The 17,085-nt window shown below is 44.9% G+C and overlaps 1 protein-coding gene across 2 annotated transcripts in view; it reads left to right on the forward strand.

The window, feature by feature from the left end:
• CRYBG3 (crystallin beta-gamma domain containing 3) overlaps positions 1-17,085 on the forward strand; it is a 158,496-nt gene that overhangs the window by 51,113 nt on the left and 90,298 nt on the right. For both annotated transcript variants that reach the window (XM_066599157.1, XM_066599158.1), the window contains exon 3: positions 115-533. In XM_066599157.1, the coding sequence (XP_066455254.1) occupies positions 115-533 (419 nt within the window). The remainder of the gene's footprint in view (positions 1-114; positions 534-17,085) is intronic.

The following is a 17,085-nucleotide window of genomic DNA, read 5'->3' on the forward strand; positions in this document are numbered from 1 at the left end:
TTGGATCACTAGTTGTATGCTACTATGATGTCGTGACACACGGGGGGGGGGGGGGGGCTTTTTACTGTTTCAGTAGTTTAGCACTCATGGAAGACTTTCTGTATTTTACTGCAGGTTACGCCGGAGCTAACTTTCAATCCTCCACTACAAAACCTTTCCGAACCTGAAGAGGAGAAGGATGGAGAATCCACTTCTTACTCCAAAGTCCTTGACAGTGAGAAACAATCCAGGGAGAACTTCTTCCATTTCATCGGGAACCTTTTCCATTTCTCTTCAAAATCGCCTCTGGGAAATTCGAAGCAGGGAGCTGAAGTCCCGGAGCCGAGCAAGGAACACGAAGACGCACAAGTTAAAAATAACCTGGATAAAGAGCACTTAGATCAGGAGCGCACGGGAGATGAGCGGAGTGGAGCAGAGGAGGCTTCAGAGCACAACACGGCACAACAGGAGCAAGAAAACCCTGGGGTCACGGCAGGTGGAGACCCCAAAGATGCATTAGAAGACTGTGAAAACACAACTGCCGACACTCCAAAGTAAGTAACACTGAGGGAGATCACAATGCCGTGTAATGATTGCTGTCGGACTGGTAGGGGTAACAGCTATAGAGTGCACCGAGATAGAAGGAACATATGGGCCCTGGTGGCTGACGGGGCCCCTCCATCATATAAGAAGGTTGCCAGTATTATACATTGCAGACGGTAGGTGGGGCCTGTTTTGCATAAGAACTTTTCTGATTATTGTACGTAGTTCTTTCCATAACGGGTTTACGTTGCTTTAGAGTGGCTGTGTGTTTTTTGTTGTTTTTTTCATTTATACAAATTAGGTTCATTGACATTATGAAAAAACTTTTAAGTTACTTTTTGTTATTCCCGTCATTTTCATGATTTCTGCTTGCTCTTGAAGCGGAATATTTAAAAGTTGCAGAACCCTATTGACCCAGTGTTACTTTGCTACAGTTGCAGTTTTCTGTGAGCTAAAGAGTCCTTTACATATCTTATTCCGGGCTTTGTTACATAAAAAATGCCAGCCAAGGTAAAAGGGGGTTGGACTTGAGAGGTGTGGTTATGGGCGTGGCTTATCATGTCAAGTTTTACCTCCAGTATTCTAGTGACCGCAACTAGTAATTGTGGCTCCAATAGTAATAATACCCCCAGTTGTGTCCCTAATAGTAATAATGCTCCTAGTAGTGGGCGTAATAGTAACTGTGCCCCCTCAGTGGCCCCAATAATATTAGTGCCCTCAGTTGTGGCCCCAATAGTAATGGTGTCTCCAGTTGTGGCCCCAGTAGTAATAGTGTTCTCAGTTGTTGCCCCAGTAGTAATAGTGTCCTCAGTTGTGGCCCCAGTAGTAATAGTGTCCTCAGTTGTGGCCTAAGTAGTAATAGTGCCCTCAGTTGTGGCCCCAGTAGTAATAGTGTCCTCAGTTGTGGCCCCAGTAGTAATGGTGCCCTCAGTTGTAATAGTAATAGTGCTCTCAGTAATGGCCCCAATAGTAATAGCACCCCCAGTTGTGTTCCCAATAATAATAGTGGCTCAAGTAGTGGCCCCAAAAGTAATTGTGTCTGCAGTAGTGGCCCCCAATAATAATTGTGGCCCTAATGGTGATTGTGCACCTAGTTGTGGCTCCAATAGTAACAGTTTCCCCAGTAATATTAATGCCCCCCGTTGTGGCTGCAATAGTAATAAGGCCCCCTCTGTGCCCTCCACATCCCGAACCTGCAGCCAGGCAGCAACCCCACCACATCTGGTATGTCACTCACTCTCTTTTGCGCCCGTCTGGATGCCGTAATCGGAGCTGTGAGCCCTGACCTTCCCTCCCGGCGTCTGTGATGTGTACAGGATGTGCAGGAACACAGATGTCGGGAGGAGAGGTCAGGGGTCACAGCACTGATTACAGCGGCCGGATGGGAGAGAATGAGGGTGAGTGACGTACTGGATGTCGTGGCGTTGCTGCCCAGCCGCAGGTATTCTAAACTGACTATTTTTTACTAGCCATTAATGTGCCTGGCATCAGTCTTTAGACTTAATTACCAGCCAGGTCAGTGAGTAACCAGCTAGGTAGCAACTCTATGTGTAAGGGACCTTTCAAACTAGTGGAATATTTCTGTAAGATCCACCCAAAGGTTCAGCTAAATATACTGCTGCTGATTTTTGATAACTAACATTACTAACATTTCACAAGGACCTCTTACGGTTGAGGAAGTCATGGCCACGGTGGGGGCAAGAGGTGACAGTGAAAAGGCAGCTTTGAAGAAATAATTGAGTTTATTTAGGGTATAGTTTTAGTAAATTATACTAGGTGTTCCCGGGAATTTAACGCTAGTTTTGTGTTGCCTATGTCAATGTAACTGGTAATGTGCTTTTACTGAGTCATAACTCTGGTTTTGTACCAATTGAGCCTGTATTTTAGCTGGCCCTATATCATACGCAGCATATCACTATACACATCACACCCAGTCATGGCAAATTGTAAAGAAACGTGTCGTTGTGCATGGCGCATGCATCTTTTTGTTTTTGCAAGTCTGGACCTGCCTGGAAATCTGAGGAATACTTTCCGTTTACAGAAGACAATGAGACAAGTAGAGTATTCACATTGGTTTTTCTATGGCCTCGAGAGTATATACTTACATGCGCATTGGATTTCTGCTCCATAACCCACATGTATACATGCAGATTTTAGTGCAGAATTTTCTGTGCTTTAAGTGTGTCTTGCAGAAATATTCCACGTGTGTAACAGGTCCCTAACGAACACCAATCAACAAGATCAGCACTCGTTTGTCTGACCTTTACAGAGATCAATTTAGAATATCTGGGGAATGAACAATCATTTATGCAAATGTTCATTCCTCATACTGTTTCATTACTTTTGGCAGCCCCCCACCCCCATTCACATGGGGAGATGTGCTGGTGACAATGATGATTTTAGGCAGGGCCTGCCTCAGATCTTTGTGAGCTTTTGAGCAATATAGTATTTTGGGCCCAATATAATCCAAGGGTCCTAGTCAGTCCCCTCCTTGTGTGTTTTTCTCATGTCCCTATGTTTCTGCGCTGCCATGCGCAGACAATGCAATGCTGTGACGTAATCATGCTGCCTATGCCGCCCATTACGCTGGTGTAACTACTTTGGCTGCAACCCTGGCATTTCACAGGTCAGTGGCTGGCATATTATTACTTGCTACTCAGTTTGGAGGTCTAGCAAAGAATTCACCAGCTCCCTAGTAGGCAAATCTGAGCCTTCGAGCAGTGAGCCGTAGGCCCCTTTGGAGTGGTCTGGGCTCTGGCCCTGATTTTACATGCCACATGAAAGATGCAATCACCCAATGAACAAGCATTTGCTCTTTTGTTAGATGATTGGCGGCACCTTCACCCAGCCTGATGAGCAGGCAAAAGCAGGTTTCTATGAAAGTTCTTGCCCGATCATTGAGCCATGTAAAAGGTTCTTGAAGGGGTTGTACCAGAATTACCATTTATCACCTATTTGAGGTGAGGAAGAGATTGAATGGAGTGGTGGTTAGACAAGCATGGTGTCAGGGCTCGAACCCAGGGGCTCCTGTGACCCAAATGGTGGCTCTCCCTGCTGAGCTATCCAGCCTTCTGGACAGCTCCCCTGCTGGACCTTAGCCTGCTTCCCGTAACCCTGATCCGGTTCTCTGTCTTGGCTTCCCCCTGCTCCTGATTGGACATCCTATATAAGACTGGCCCTTCCACTGCACCGATGCAAGATTATTGTGCATAAGAAAGTCCATAGACAAGCTCCACCACCTGCCTGCTCCTCTTCAACCGAACAGATACTAACTGTGCACCAACCTCTGGCTTCCCCTGACTACGCTACTTGCCTGCTCCTCTGTACTGCAATAGATACTAACCGTGCACCGACCTCTGGTTTCTGCTGACCATGCTTTGCCGCATTGGTTACAATATTAGAGGCTCCAACCCAGAACCAGATCGCTACAGATGGTGCTATTCCATTCATTTTCAATGGGCTGCTGGAGATAGCCGAGAGTTTGTCTTGAATTATTTCCATCAGCCCCATTGAAATGAGTCGAGCGGCGCTGCATGTGTGCCCACAGTGATAAGTAGGGGAGGACACGGAACCCCCGTTTTGGGAACGGTGGGGGTCTCAGTGGTGAGAACCCCCACCGTTCACACTACTATCTCCTGTCCAATGGATAAAGTTAATTCTCATGCAACCCATTAAAGTCTGATACATGCTTCCTCCATTGATACGTTGTAGCAAACAACGCTGACCTAGCTCACAGGGTATTGAATGTGAGACTGGGACCAAGTGCATGGTTGCATTAGTTGTGCGAGGGAAGTATTTGTAAAGCCATGACATAAACCACAAGGTGCATAAGGGGGTTAAACCCTTTTAACGTAGCAAAGGTATATAGTTATTTCTCTAGTATGTTAAGTACAAGTGTGCAGCGACAGTCACAAGTGAGTTCTTCATAGACATGGACTCAATGCAGAACATACATTGACCACGCTCATTACACATGACATAACATACAGAATTTATCCAGATGTCCATAGCTTAAATGGGTTGTCGAGTTGTAAACTATTGATGGCTTATTCTCAGGATACACCATAAATAGTAGATTGTTGTGAGTCTGTCAGTCAGGACCCCCACTAATATGCCGCTTGCTGGACCAGTGCAGTCAGCACAGAGCTGATTTCTGCAAAAAGCAGACAGCTCTGTTCCCACTGCAGTGGCCAGGCTTGGTATTACAGGCATTCACTTCAATGGGAATTTGGTCTGTAATACCAAGCCTGGCCACTGCAGTGGGAACGGAGCTGTCTGCTTCCTGCAGAAATCAACTCTGTGCACAAGCACAAACAGCTTTTCAAAGGAGGTCCCGGGTAAAGGACCCCTGCCTATCTAGTACTGATTGCACAACCTGTCCATCAATAGTTCACAACTGGACAGCCCCCTTGTCTCATAAAACACACTAGATCTTAGACCAGGCAGTTTTCATCTCTCGGAGTGAATATTCACCGGAGGATGCGGTGGTGTAATGCATGTCTGCATTTCTAGTATATATCTGTGTGACATAATATTACACACTGCGAGGCTGAATGGGTGTGTGAATGTGGATCCCCATTGTGTGGGACTCCATTGTTCTCATTTCCGTCTAAAGGGAAAGGATTGTCATTAACTGTAATTTGTCTAATTCTGTGCCAGGAGCGGAATTTGTACCTCATATTGTCTCTGAATACAATTGTAAATTCTCCTGCTGCAGAATCTGCTCCTAAGTAGATGATGGATGACGGCGTTCGTTCTTAACCCCAGAACCGAAGGAATCGTCTAGGTCTGAATGATTGATGACTTATCCTCAGGATTGGGCATCAATAGCTGATCAGCGGGGGTTCGCCCATCAGCTGTTCACTAGGCAGACAAAGTACGGAACCAGAAGCAGACGGCTCCATACGCTTCGCATGGTATTGTGGGTATCCCATTCATTTCAATGGGAGCTGTGCTTGTAATAATACCATGCCAGGCCATTGCAAAGTATACAAGGCTGTCTGCTTCCGGCTCCGTACACTGATACAACAGACCTGAGAATAGGTCATCCGTCTTCAGGGCTGAACAACTCCTATAAAGAAACCCCCACCATAGGATCGGCAGATTTACTATAACATACACCAGAAATTGGCATATATTCTAGCAGAACTCTACACCTGCATATAACAGTTTCTGGGGCATGGCCAACCAAAGATGGGCACAATTTATTGTAAGCCGTGACTCTCTTAATAAATTTGATGCATTTTGCTCCAACGTGCCTTAGTTTAAAGGCCTCCATATACATTAGTGTTGTCCGAACCCACCAATAACAGTGGGGCCGGATGACTCTCTAATGTGTATGATGGCAACTCAACTTTCTTTCCCCTGACACATCATGGGGAACAAATCGGGGATGTTGGATGCCATTGCTTGATTCTTTTGTTCACCAAAAAATAAGCTGGCACCAGAGCTGAATGGCTGCGGCTTACCTCTCTAAACATGCAAATACTCTGCCAGTCTGAACAGTCTTGTGTTTGGGGAAGCCGGGAGAAACAGCTGCTGGTCAATTGATCATTTGGTCAACAGTTCTTGAAGGTGTATGGGCTATGTACCTTTTGCGCTCTCTTTTTTTTTTTTTTAAATCAATGTGTTTTTGGAAATCAAGACTTTTTGTAACTAGTTTTCCTTAAAAATTTTGGATTGTTTCTTTTCGATACTTGTATTCTTTTCCAAGGCACTGCAGACTGGAGGACTGAAATTTTAGCAAATTCTGTCAGCCACAGTAAACTGACAGCTCCTCCCCTAGCCTGCCCCCCTTCTGTCAATGTGCATTCACTGCCTTTTCACTGAGCTATTAGATAGGGATGTATAAAAATGCTGGGGGACAGTTGAGGAGATCCACAGGACAAAACAGAGAAAGTTACTACTACAGAGGGCTGTATAATTGTGGCTCGGTGGTAGAGGAAATCATGAGTACAGAGAGCAAAGAAAGTTACTATAACAGAGGACTGTATAACGGTATTGGGGGATGATGGAGGAGATCAGGATGACAGAGAGCAGAGAAAGATACTATTACAGAGGGCTGTAGTTCACTCTAAGTAGATTTTCTGTCTTTATCAGTAGTGGGGGGGGGGGGAGCAGGACCAGCAGCTACTCAAAAAAAGCGATAAAGAGATAGTTGTGTAGTATTATTGGTTATGCTACACAGCCTCTGTAAGAGGAGATGGGACGGGGATACATTCATGAGAGAGACCAACTGATCAGTGCTGGGTACCTTCCCTAGCCAAAAACTTGAATGCCTACAAACTTAGTATGAGGCCTTTTATATGCATGAGAAGGAAAACTCAATGCAAAACAAAAACCCAGATAAGTGCATCATTTTTCTGCAAGGACTTAGTAAGATATATGCGCATTAATTTTTCATGTACAAAGACTTATGTAGCCTTTAAGGCCATTGTCTGAAATGCTAGTCTTACTAAATTTCACCCATTGTTTAATTTGCCCAGAGTGTTCCTTTAACATATTGTATGTAAAGCCGTTCATTTCTCAAAGGTGCTTGATCCAAAGGGTCTTCATAGTCTTCCAGTTGGATGTATGGGGGCGATTTAGCTATTATTCCGACTACCTTAGTGTTATTAGAGTATCTAAAAAATGCCCACATTTTGGAATATCTGTCTTTCCAAAAGAATCTGTTTAAAGGAATGGTCGCCTATGGACATGTTCCTTTTAGAAGGCTCCTCTGAAGATAAGCTAATGATGTGTCCTGCTACTGATATCCCTAGAGAACAGCTTTAAACTGTAAAGGGATCACAGTGGTAAGTGTTCAGTTCCTCTGCAGCACCTCCACAGGGGAAGTAAAGCATTACATGGTGCTGTATGTTGAAATCAATAGGCAGTCCATGTAATGCACAGATGTGTTGGGTCCTCCAGAGCACGAAATGATCTTTGTAGCCGCTCTCTTTACTGGGTAAGGTGTGAGAGTTCTGGTCAGCGGACCCTATTGCATTAACTCCTCGTTAGAATTCCCTGTTACAGTATTTGTAAATGTGTTTTCTAAACCAGATAACCACTAGAGTACCTCCACCCTCATTACTCCCCTGGAGCAATATTGTCTAGTGGTTTCCCTCAAGTGCTGTTATAAATGTTGCCATATCGATAGCGACACCATTCATTGCTGCCACTTTACTAAAAGTTAGCGGAATTTGCATTGTCTGAGTAAAATCTGCTGGCTGCAGAGCAAGTAAACCAGGCGGCTTCTAGGTGGCCACAACTGTGCTAAGTGCCAAAAATAATAGCATAAAACTGTGATTTGATTAAGCGGGTCAGATTTCTAACACTCCCAAAGGCAGGGCAAGCTAAAATTAACTGCGTAGACCATGTCCTGATCACAGGGTCAAGGTGTTTTGGCTGATAGCCACAGGGACCATTTAGACTAGGGGAACATCTTCATTGTGTATTATTGCAAGAACTTACTTAATATGTTACCACATCCAGGTAATCAATGGTACTCCTAAGTGTCATTCCATATAGAACTTGATGAACAGAGAATATTAACCCCTTAAGGACCAGACACTTTTTAGGCACAAATATTCACCTGATTATCAGCCTGTTTTAAAGGGTTATTCCGGGCATTTACTATTGATGACCCATCCTCAGTTGATTGGTGAAGGTCTACCGCTCGGGATTCCCAACGATCAGCTGATCCTTTGGCCTGCTATCAATGCAGTGGTCTTGGACGTCCACATCGGTGGTCAGATGCCGGAAGTGTAATAGAAGCCTTTGCTTCCACTGAAATCAATGGGAGCGTTGTCTTCTATTACACTTCCAGCTTTGACCACCGATGTGGACGTTTTGCTCAGTTGTACTGACAGCAGGCCGGAGGATCAGCTGATCAGCGGGGATTCCAAGGGGTTGGCCCCTAATGATCGTGAGGATAGTTCAGCAATAGGAAAAAGTGAGAAAGCAACTCTAGGATATGAGCAGACACAACGGAAATGCTACCGATTTTCTGCACCATTTCTATATCAAAATCTGCTACTCCTCAATTGCGTCCTTCAACAATTTTTATTACAAAAGACTCTGGCTTCTGTATCTCAGCGCAGCTCACTCATCGTTATTCGACACTTCAATCCTTCGTTCACGGTTAATGGATCTTATTTTATAAGATAACAATAACATTTAATATCCGTACTGTGAAAGTGCTGCTGAAAGCCGTAATCTTTGTGGTAAATAACATTAAAATGTTAATCCAATGGACATTGATCTGCCCAAGATGAAGTAGAAGGAAGCAAAAACTGCTGTATAAAAACTCGTAATGCACTGCGGACCGTTAATACTCAGCGTTACTACAGTACGGCCAGGGAAGCCATGAGGTAGGAGAGATGTATATCACGCCAGTGGTTTCCAGCTGCTAAACCCCAGCTTTCAGGGCATGATAAGAGTTGTAGTTTTACGATAGCTGGAGAGCTACGGGCTGAAGAGCATCACCCTGGACAATTGTTTTTTAGACTGTAACTTATGGTGACCGTACGCATTAGCTAGATGTATATTAGCTGAACCTGCAGATTTTCACGAGTCTGGCCGATCATCTAACGCAGTTCTTCTTAACTTCAGTCCTCAGGAACCACCTTCATTCCTCCTTCACTTTCAGTCTTAACTCCCACACTTTTTGTCTACACTTCCCCCTAACATTCTGCCTCACCCTGATATTTTTCCACTTTGGACTATCCAACCAACCTCCTCCACCAATCAGTGGTAGCATGACAGGCAACCAATAAGCAGCCAGCTGTTGCCAAGTAGTTTAGCTTTAGATTTGAGAAGAAAGGTGAAAATAGGGTTTTTCCAACATACAGCACCTTCTATGTTTCCTAGGAGCCCACAGCTAGGTGTTAAAGGACAAATGATCATGTGGCTATACTGGAAGACCTTCCGGGCCACTATACATAGGGATCTGGAGGGGAGAGAGGAGTCTGAAGAAAAGGATTAGGACTCTGTAGAAGGGGACCATGGGGTCTGGAAGGGAACAGAGGAGTTATGAGAAGGGAGAGTCTGGAGAAGGAGGAAAAGTGTGTGGGAAGGACAGAGATATATAAAGGGGACAGAGGAGTCTGGGAGAAGGACTGAGTAGTCTGGAAGTGGACAGAGGGGCTTGGAGGAGACAGAAGAGTCCAGAGGAGAAGGTGGCAGTAATCTGGAGGAGGTGTAGAATATAAATAATGGTGTCTGGAGGTAAAAGATGAGTCTGGAGGGGACAGAGCTGCCTGGAGGAGACAGAAGAACCTAAAGGGGGGATTACAGAGTCTGAGGAAGTGGATATAGGGGTCTGGAGTGGACAGAGATGTTTGGCAATGGTTTTCTCCCCTCTCTATATTCAGAGCACATGCACACTCTGCTGAGCATTCATATGTATGCAGGTATCTGGCAAGACTGTGCCTGCAGCAATCTATACAGTCTGAGAAAGGGATTGAATTCTCAGTACTTGTCAAAAATCTGAACATAATTTGGGCATTGTCCCTGTTGACCTCCAAATCCCTTGTATAACATGGGCTGCCAGTAATTCCAGCCTGAACACTTTATTGAGGAAAATTTTCATGTGACTTTGCAAAAGTCCTGATGTTGAAGTTGTACCTAAGGCCTACCGATTAAGAAAATGCATATATTACATATATGATGAGAAAGTTTAGGGTGGGGGGGGGTTATTGGTGCCCATTTTATTTTCGGTCTGTTAGATTTAGATGCCATCTGCACTTGTTGTCATTTTGTGCAGAATGCTCTTTGAATCTTCTCCTCACCACTAGCCTGGAGAATGCGGCCTACAATAGGCTGGGCTTTTACTAATGATGATTATTTGAGTACATAGAGGAAACTGGAAATAAAAATGTGCCCCCTCTTGTGGTGCTGGGTAAAGCCAGACAGGACAGAAGGGCCTGATGCTTGTTTACCCTCACATGGCCTTTCCGTTCACCCTTGTCTTCACCAACGTACCAATTCCTGCAACGTTGTAATCCTCTTATAGAGGGGAGCTCTTCATGGGATCTAAAAACCCAATAGGAAAGGACATGGGGCCAACCAGGGCTGCTTCCCTCCACAGGGTACCCAATAGCGTATGGGCTGCCTCTGTGATAAGCACATCCTTGGCCCGCAGATCTTCCTTTAGTCTGTTCTTTCTCTTCCAGCATTTTCTTGCTCTTTCACTCTACAATCCTTCTTCATGCGGCTGGTAGATATAAAGTGAGTTGTCTGCCAGACTGGTGGTTGACCCTTGTATAAACTCTAAGTGCTCGTAACCTTGTACTCCCGCCATGGTCAGTGGTTTACCACTCTACATCTTGGCAATGCACAATAAGTTTATCTCTCTGTCAGCCACCCACATTGCTGTAAGACACATTCTACGACGCAGATCATTTCTAACTTGTGATTAGTTTTAAAAAAAATTAAAATTGAAAAGAAATTTTGAGGAAAATTTACCAGGTTCTGTGCAATAATTTAAACCAGTCATAAAGTAGAGAAAGATGTGACATGCCTTAAGTTCAGCATTTTATTATCGAGAAAGTCTGATAATCCGGTATTTGTATCCCGCAAAAAATGATAGAATGGTAGAGTTGGAAGGGACCTCCAGGGTCATCGGGTCCAACCCCCTGCTCAGTGCAGGATTTACTAAATCATTCCAGACAGATATTTGTCCAGCCTTTGTTTGAACACTTTTATTGAAGGAGAACTCACCACCTCCCGTGGTAACCTGTTCCACTCATTGATCACCCTCACTGATTTGCAGACTGCTTACCATCTTGGTAACTCTTCTCTGAACTTGCTCCAGTTTTTCTATATCTTTTTTTAAAGTGGGGTGGCCAGAACTGGATTTAATGTATTCCAGATGAGGTCTGACGAAGGAAGAGTAGAGGGGGATAATTACCTCACGTGATCTAGACTCTTTGGTTCTCTTAATACATCCCAGAATTGTGTTTGCCTTTTTGGCTGCTGCATCGCATTGTTGACTCATGTTCAGCTTATGATCTATTAGTATACCCAAGTCTTTTTGACATGTGCTGCTGCTTAGCCCTATTCCTCCCATTCTGTATGTGCTTTCTTCATTTTTCGTGCCCAGATGTAGGACTTTACATTTCTCCTTGTTAAATACCATTCTGTTAGTCGCCGCCCACTGTGCAAGCTTTTCTAGATCTTTTTGAATACTGTCTCTCTCTTCCCTAGTGTTAGCTATTCCTCCTAGCTTCGTGTCATCAGCAAATTTGATCAGTTTCCCATCAATTCTCTTCTCAAGATCATTTATAAAAATGTTGAACAACACTGGGCCCAGGACAGAGCCTTGTGCTCTGGCTTCTCCTCTGCCGGCTCCTGCTCTGTCCATCTGGCAGTGTAACTCTCCCCTGATGACCCCACTGCTGCCTGTCTTGGCACCCATCTCCCCTGTCGATGATGCTGCCTTCACTGTCCCCTGCCTACCCCGCTGCTGTCAGTGGTCTGACCGCTCCGCTGTGATTTCCCTGCCACCACCCTTGCAGCTCCACTGACACTGTTGTCCTCCACACTGCCCTCCCATCTCCACTCCCAGGGCCGCTGTGACAGTGGCCGGCGCCCTGCCATGTGTCCACTGACAACCCCATGCTCAGTGTGCCCGGTGGCACTCTCCTCCTCGGCCCCGCCGTCAGTGTGGCCGGCGGCACTGTCCTCCCCGCCGCTCTCCAATGGATGCGTAGACAATGGACGCCCGATGTCCGGCAACTAACTGTGGGGACGGCACAACACACACTTCGAGCCAATCAGCAGCTAGGGGTGTTTGCCCGGGGCATTACCTCCAGCTAAGCCTGGTCATCCCCTAGCTTCCAGTGGAGACAAGATGCACCAGTATTGAAACTTCCAGCTTGCTCAATCTTTCCTTGGTCCCACCGTCCTAATTTGGCAAAGATGCAGATTCAGATAGTCATTCATGTCTGCGTTTTCCCTTTATTACCCATTATGCCCGACCAGGCCTTCCCTCTGAGTATTATGACGGACAGGTTTGGTTGGTGGGGCAACACAGGGTTAACCTTATTTCACCCCTACATGCCGCTATCTAAACTCCTTACCTCTCATCACTGCTGCACTTTTATTTCCAAGGACAGTCACCAGGTCACTCCGTTAAGATACTACAGAGGCCTCTATTAAGATACTACATAGAGTCTCCTTAAGAAAGCAGAGTACCAGCAGCACTACCACGTATACCACTTCAATTGGAGGTGAGCAGATGTGCAAAGCTCCTAAAACGAACCCGACTCAACAGTACATATAGATCAGTCCCAAACAAATCAATGATGAGCAGCATAAGTGAGTGCTTCAATTAAAATGCACCTGTCTTAACCCTCTCCAATCCACTGTCTGACCTCTGAAGACATTATGATTTAAGGCTGTACAACTCTGATGTTGGAAGACGTCCGTCAGGGTTCTCTTACTGTATATTGCCAGCCTCTCTGCTGTCGGAGCCTATCCAACGTGTCACCTCATGCAGTACTGGCTTTAGCCAGCATATAGCACCATTGTATAATAGCAGAAAAAGAGTAAGCCCCCTAGGAAAACCAGGATCAAATTGGATTGGAAAGGGTTAATGCTCCTTTATTTCTCCATAAACACAGAACGACGTTTCGACCCACGCATGGGTCTTTTTCAAGTTTTACATAGAGTCTATCTGATCTCCACGAGAATTTACAGATTTCCTGTTTTAGAGGTTGTACTCCTCTGGGCTGCATGTTGCATATTTGGTAGACAGGTCCTAGGGTGAGAACTTTTTGGAGGCGGGTGGCCGATCTTATTACAAGAGTAATTACCATCCCTTCCCTCTTAGATGATAAACCGACAGGCTTCAATAACCAGCAGCATAAGCTAGCACAAATTATCTGTATGGCTGCTAGAATTCAGCAGTCACTGGCTGTCGGCCAGTCTCTCCTTTAACCCCTTAGTAATGGACGGACCCTGTTTGTGCCCTAATGACCAACTCATTTTTCATTTTTTTCATCGTTGCATTCCTACAGCCATAACTGTTTAATTTTTCCGCCGATATGTCTGTGTGAGGGTTTGTTTTTTGCGGGACAAATTGTATTTTTTAATGGCAGCTTTTTTAGGTACATATAATGTATTGTATGATTTATTTTTTTTTAGAGGGATTAAGGGGAAAAATAGAAATTGAGCTTTTTGGGGGGGAATTTAATTTTTACGATGTTTAGGCCTCCCTCACACAGGCGTTTTTCTTCAGCTTTTAACGCTAGGTTTTCAGCACTGCGCTACACTCTGTACAACGCTGCCATTTATTTCAATGGGGCTTCTCAGACAAGCTTTAAAACGTAGCATTTTTAACGATGTGATTTTAAAGCAGTCAGTTTTTTGGGGGGCATTTCAGCGTATTTAAACACTGAGCGTCGCCCATTGAAATGAATGGGCAGAGTTTTCAGCGCTGCTGAAAATGTGGCACAATTTGGTACCACGTTCTTGACAGCGTTAAACGCCCTAGCTACACAATTTGAAAAAAACCCACAATACTCACCTAGCAGGCGCCATCGGGGTCCCTTCCGCTGCACTCCGGCGCTCCTGCAGGCTTCAGTGCAGTTGTCAGCGCCAACAGAACATCTCTTGCTAGTAACGGGGATTAAAAACCCCGCCTCTAGCAAGAGATTGGCTGAGCCAGCGCTCGAGAACCAATCAGAGCCAGCGCTTGATACACCAATCACAGCCATTCAATGAATGTCTGTGATTGGTGCATCGACCGCTGGCTCTGATTGGCTGAACCAGCGCTCGAGAACCAATCAAAGCAATCCCTTGCTAGAGGCGGGGGTTTTCGAACCCTGTTACCAGCAGGAGATGTTCTGTCGGCACTGGTTTTGTGTTACCGCTTCCAAGAGCCATAACTTTTTTCAAATTGCCCATTGACAGAGCTCTACAGGGGCTTGTTTTTTGTGAGATGACATTCATTTATACAATTTTTGGGAACATATAACATTTTGATTGTTTTTTATTTCCCTTTTTTTCTAGAGGCAAGATTAACAAAATCTGCAATTCTGTCATGTTTTTTTGTTTTCAAACGCCGTTCACCGTGCGGTATAAATAATATGTTAAATTGATTCTGCAGGCCAGTACGATTTTGTCAATACCAAATTTATACAGTTTGTGTTTTTTTGCAACTTTTTTCACACTTACAAAAAAAAATCGCTGCATTCAAAGACCCCTAACATTCTCTGTGTAAGGTTTTTTTTTTTTTTTATTGAGTTGTACTTTTTTAGGGCTGATGCCCACGGACGGATTTATGCCGCATTCCCCGTGGCATAAATCCGCGGCGGAATGACGCAGCTATTAGATTCTATTGAACCTAATGACTAAGTATTCACATGAGGGATTTTGCCACAGATTTATGCAGCGGGAAAAAAATAGCGGCATGTTCTATTTTACACATTTTTCTGCGGCGGAAGGTCTCTATTAATATAGTATTTATGGAGACCGCGGATAAACGCGCGTTTTTACGCAATCGCCAGCAGGGACTTTTTTGTTTATCCCCGCGGGATTCCCACGGCGTAAAACCATGGGCGCATCCCGATCCGTCCGTGGGCTGGAGGCCTTAACATTCTACTTGTTGGTCCATGGGATGTTTTGATCACTTTCTATTCCGTTTTTGAAAGGCGTGATAAATAAGCAGGTTTTTTTATTTTCTATGTTTTTCCTTGACATGCACTGCGCTGGTTAAATAGCATACTAACTTTATTCTTTGAATCATCACGAACGCAGCAATTCCACAGGTAAAAGGGGAGAGGTAGGGTTTTGACTTATTTTTTTAATACTATTTTTAACTTTTTATTTTTGATCCACTAGGGGACTTGAACATTTTATCATTCTTATAATTCTTCAATATAGCAGTGTATTAGAAAGCCTATGAAGCTCAGCCAGAGGCTGAGCCTCATAGGCCACCATAGCCGACAGACCAGGAGGACATATTTAAGCCTCCAGATACCATAGCAACCCATCGGGACCCTGTGACCACATTGCGGGGGTCCAGTGGTTGTGAGAGGGAGCACCCTCCCTCTGTCAGCATTTTACATGTCGCTGTTGCACTGACTGAGAAATGTAAAGTGTTAAACAGCAGGGATCCATGGTTTCTTCGGGCTCCGCTGTTAGAGCACCTGATTTTCTTGGCATGGGAGTCCCGCGCCAGGCTTCTGACCAGCCACCATCAAAAGACGGCCCATCAGAGTAAAGCCCCCTAGGGGACGCCATCAAAAGACTTATGGTCGGTCATTAATAGGTTAGTGCTGTCAAAGCCCGAGTCTACAGAATAATGCTTTATGAAATATTGTCGACCATGAGAGATTAGATGGAGTCTTTCATTAAGACCTGTTAACGCTGGCCCACATTTATGTAACTCCCAGGGCTTCCCAGACTGCTACCTACATGATGACTTCATATACGTTGTTACTCCCAGTGAGGGTAATTATATTATCTCTGAGTTCTGTTTGATGGTTTCTTTCAGTTCATTTATCATCTTTTTATTACAATTCTACGCTGCTCGTTTGGTGGTCATTTCCTGTGTTTGATGTTCCGCGTTTCATTGATGCCCCCTGCAAGGGGATTCTGTTGGCTTTCAAGTCTAAAACATTTTATTAGGAATTGTATGCATTACAAAATAAACTGAAAGTGACAACCGATACAGCTGCAGTCCCACTTGTTCACGCATCTTTGCCAATTACGTTTATTTGCTGAAATTAAAGCTGTTTGCAAAAAAAAAAAAGGCAAACAAGAACAATTTAAGCAGCTCAACTCAACTAATGTAACAAGTGGTTTCTCTAAATCCATCACAAGATGCCACATTAAGGCCCCCTGCGCACTGCTGAGCTGGATTCCGCATGTAGAATCCCGCGGCGGAATCCGGCTCTGCCAGCAGTGGCTTCCGCGTGCGTACCTGGTCTGTCGCCGGGTCATATGTACTGCGGATGGACCCGGCGGCTCGCCGTCACACGTGAGCAGTACAGATTTTTTTTCCACATTTTTTTTACCTCCATGCCATCGATAGGCAACGACACGGAATCCACGATCTGTCCGCAATGTTTGCTTGTTGTCAGGCCGCGGAATCGAACAGCTTCCATTGACTTCAATAGAAGCTGTCTGCTCGGAATCCGCAGAAAAATAGAGCATGCTGGGATTTTTTTTCTCCACTTGTGGAAACCGCAATTGGTTTCTGCAAGTGTGCCGGAAGAATTAATTTCCATAGCATGCTATGGGTGCCGTTTGCTGCAGATTTGGTCTTGGGCAGGAGCCCTTAATGACTACTGCAGTCTTGAAAATTATTTAACCCTTTCATGACAAGCGTCTTTAGTACATACTAGAGCAGCTCTTCCTGTTCTTACCTGCTGCAGACGTGATGTATAGCCAGACAGCAGCTTCTGACACCTTCCTAAGGAATCTTACCCTATTACTCATGGGCAATGGCCTCCAGGTCACTAATATTCTTGGGTTGTGCAGCCGCCTTCTTCACATCCTACCAAAGATTCTTTTTGTGATTAAAGTTAGGCAACTGTGGCAACCACTCCAGGATCTTCCAGGACTTCTACTGAA

Source organism: Eleutherodactylus coqui, chromosome 4 (assembly GCF_035609145.1).
Source record: "Eleutherodactylus coqui strain aEleCoq1 chromosome 4, aEleCoq1.hap1, whole genome shotgun sequence".
Lineage (NCBI taxonomy): Eukaryota > Metazoa > Chordata > Amphibia > Anura > Eleutherodactylidae > Eleutherodactylus > Eleutherodactylus coqui.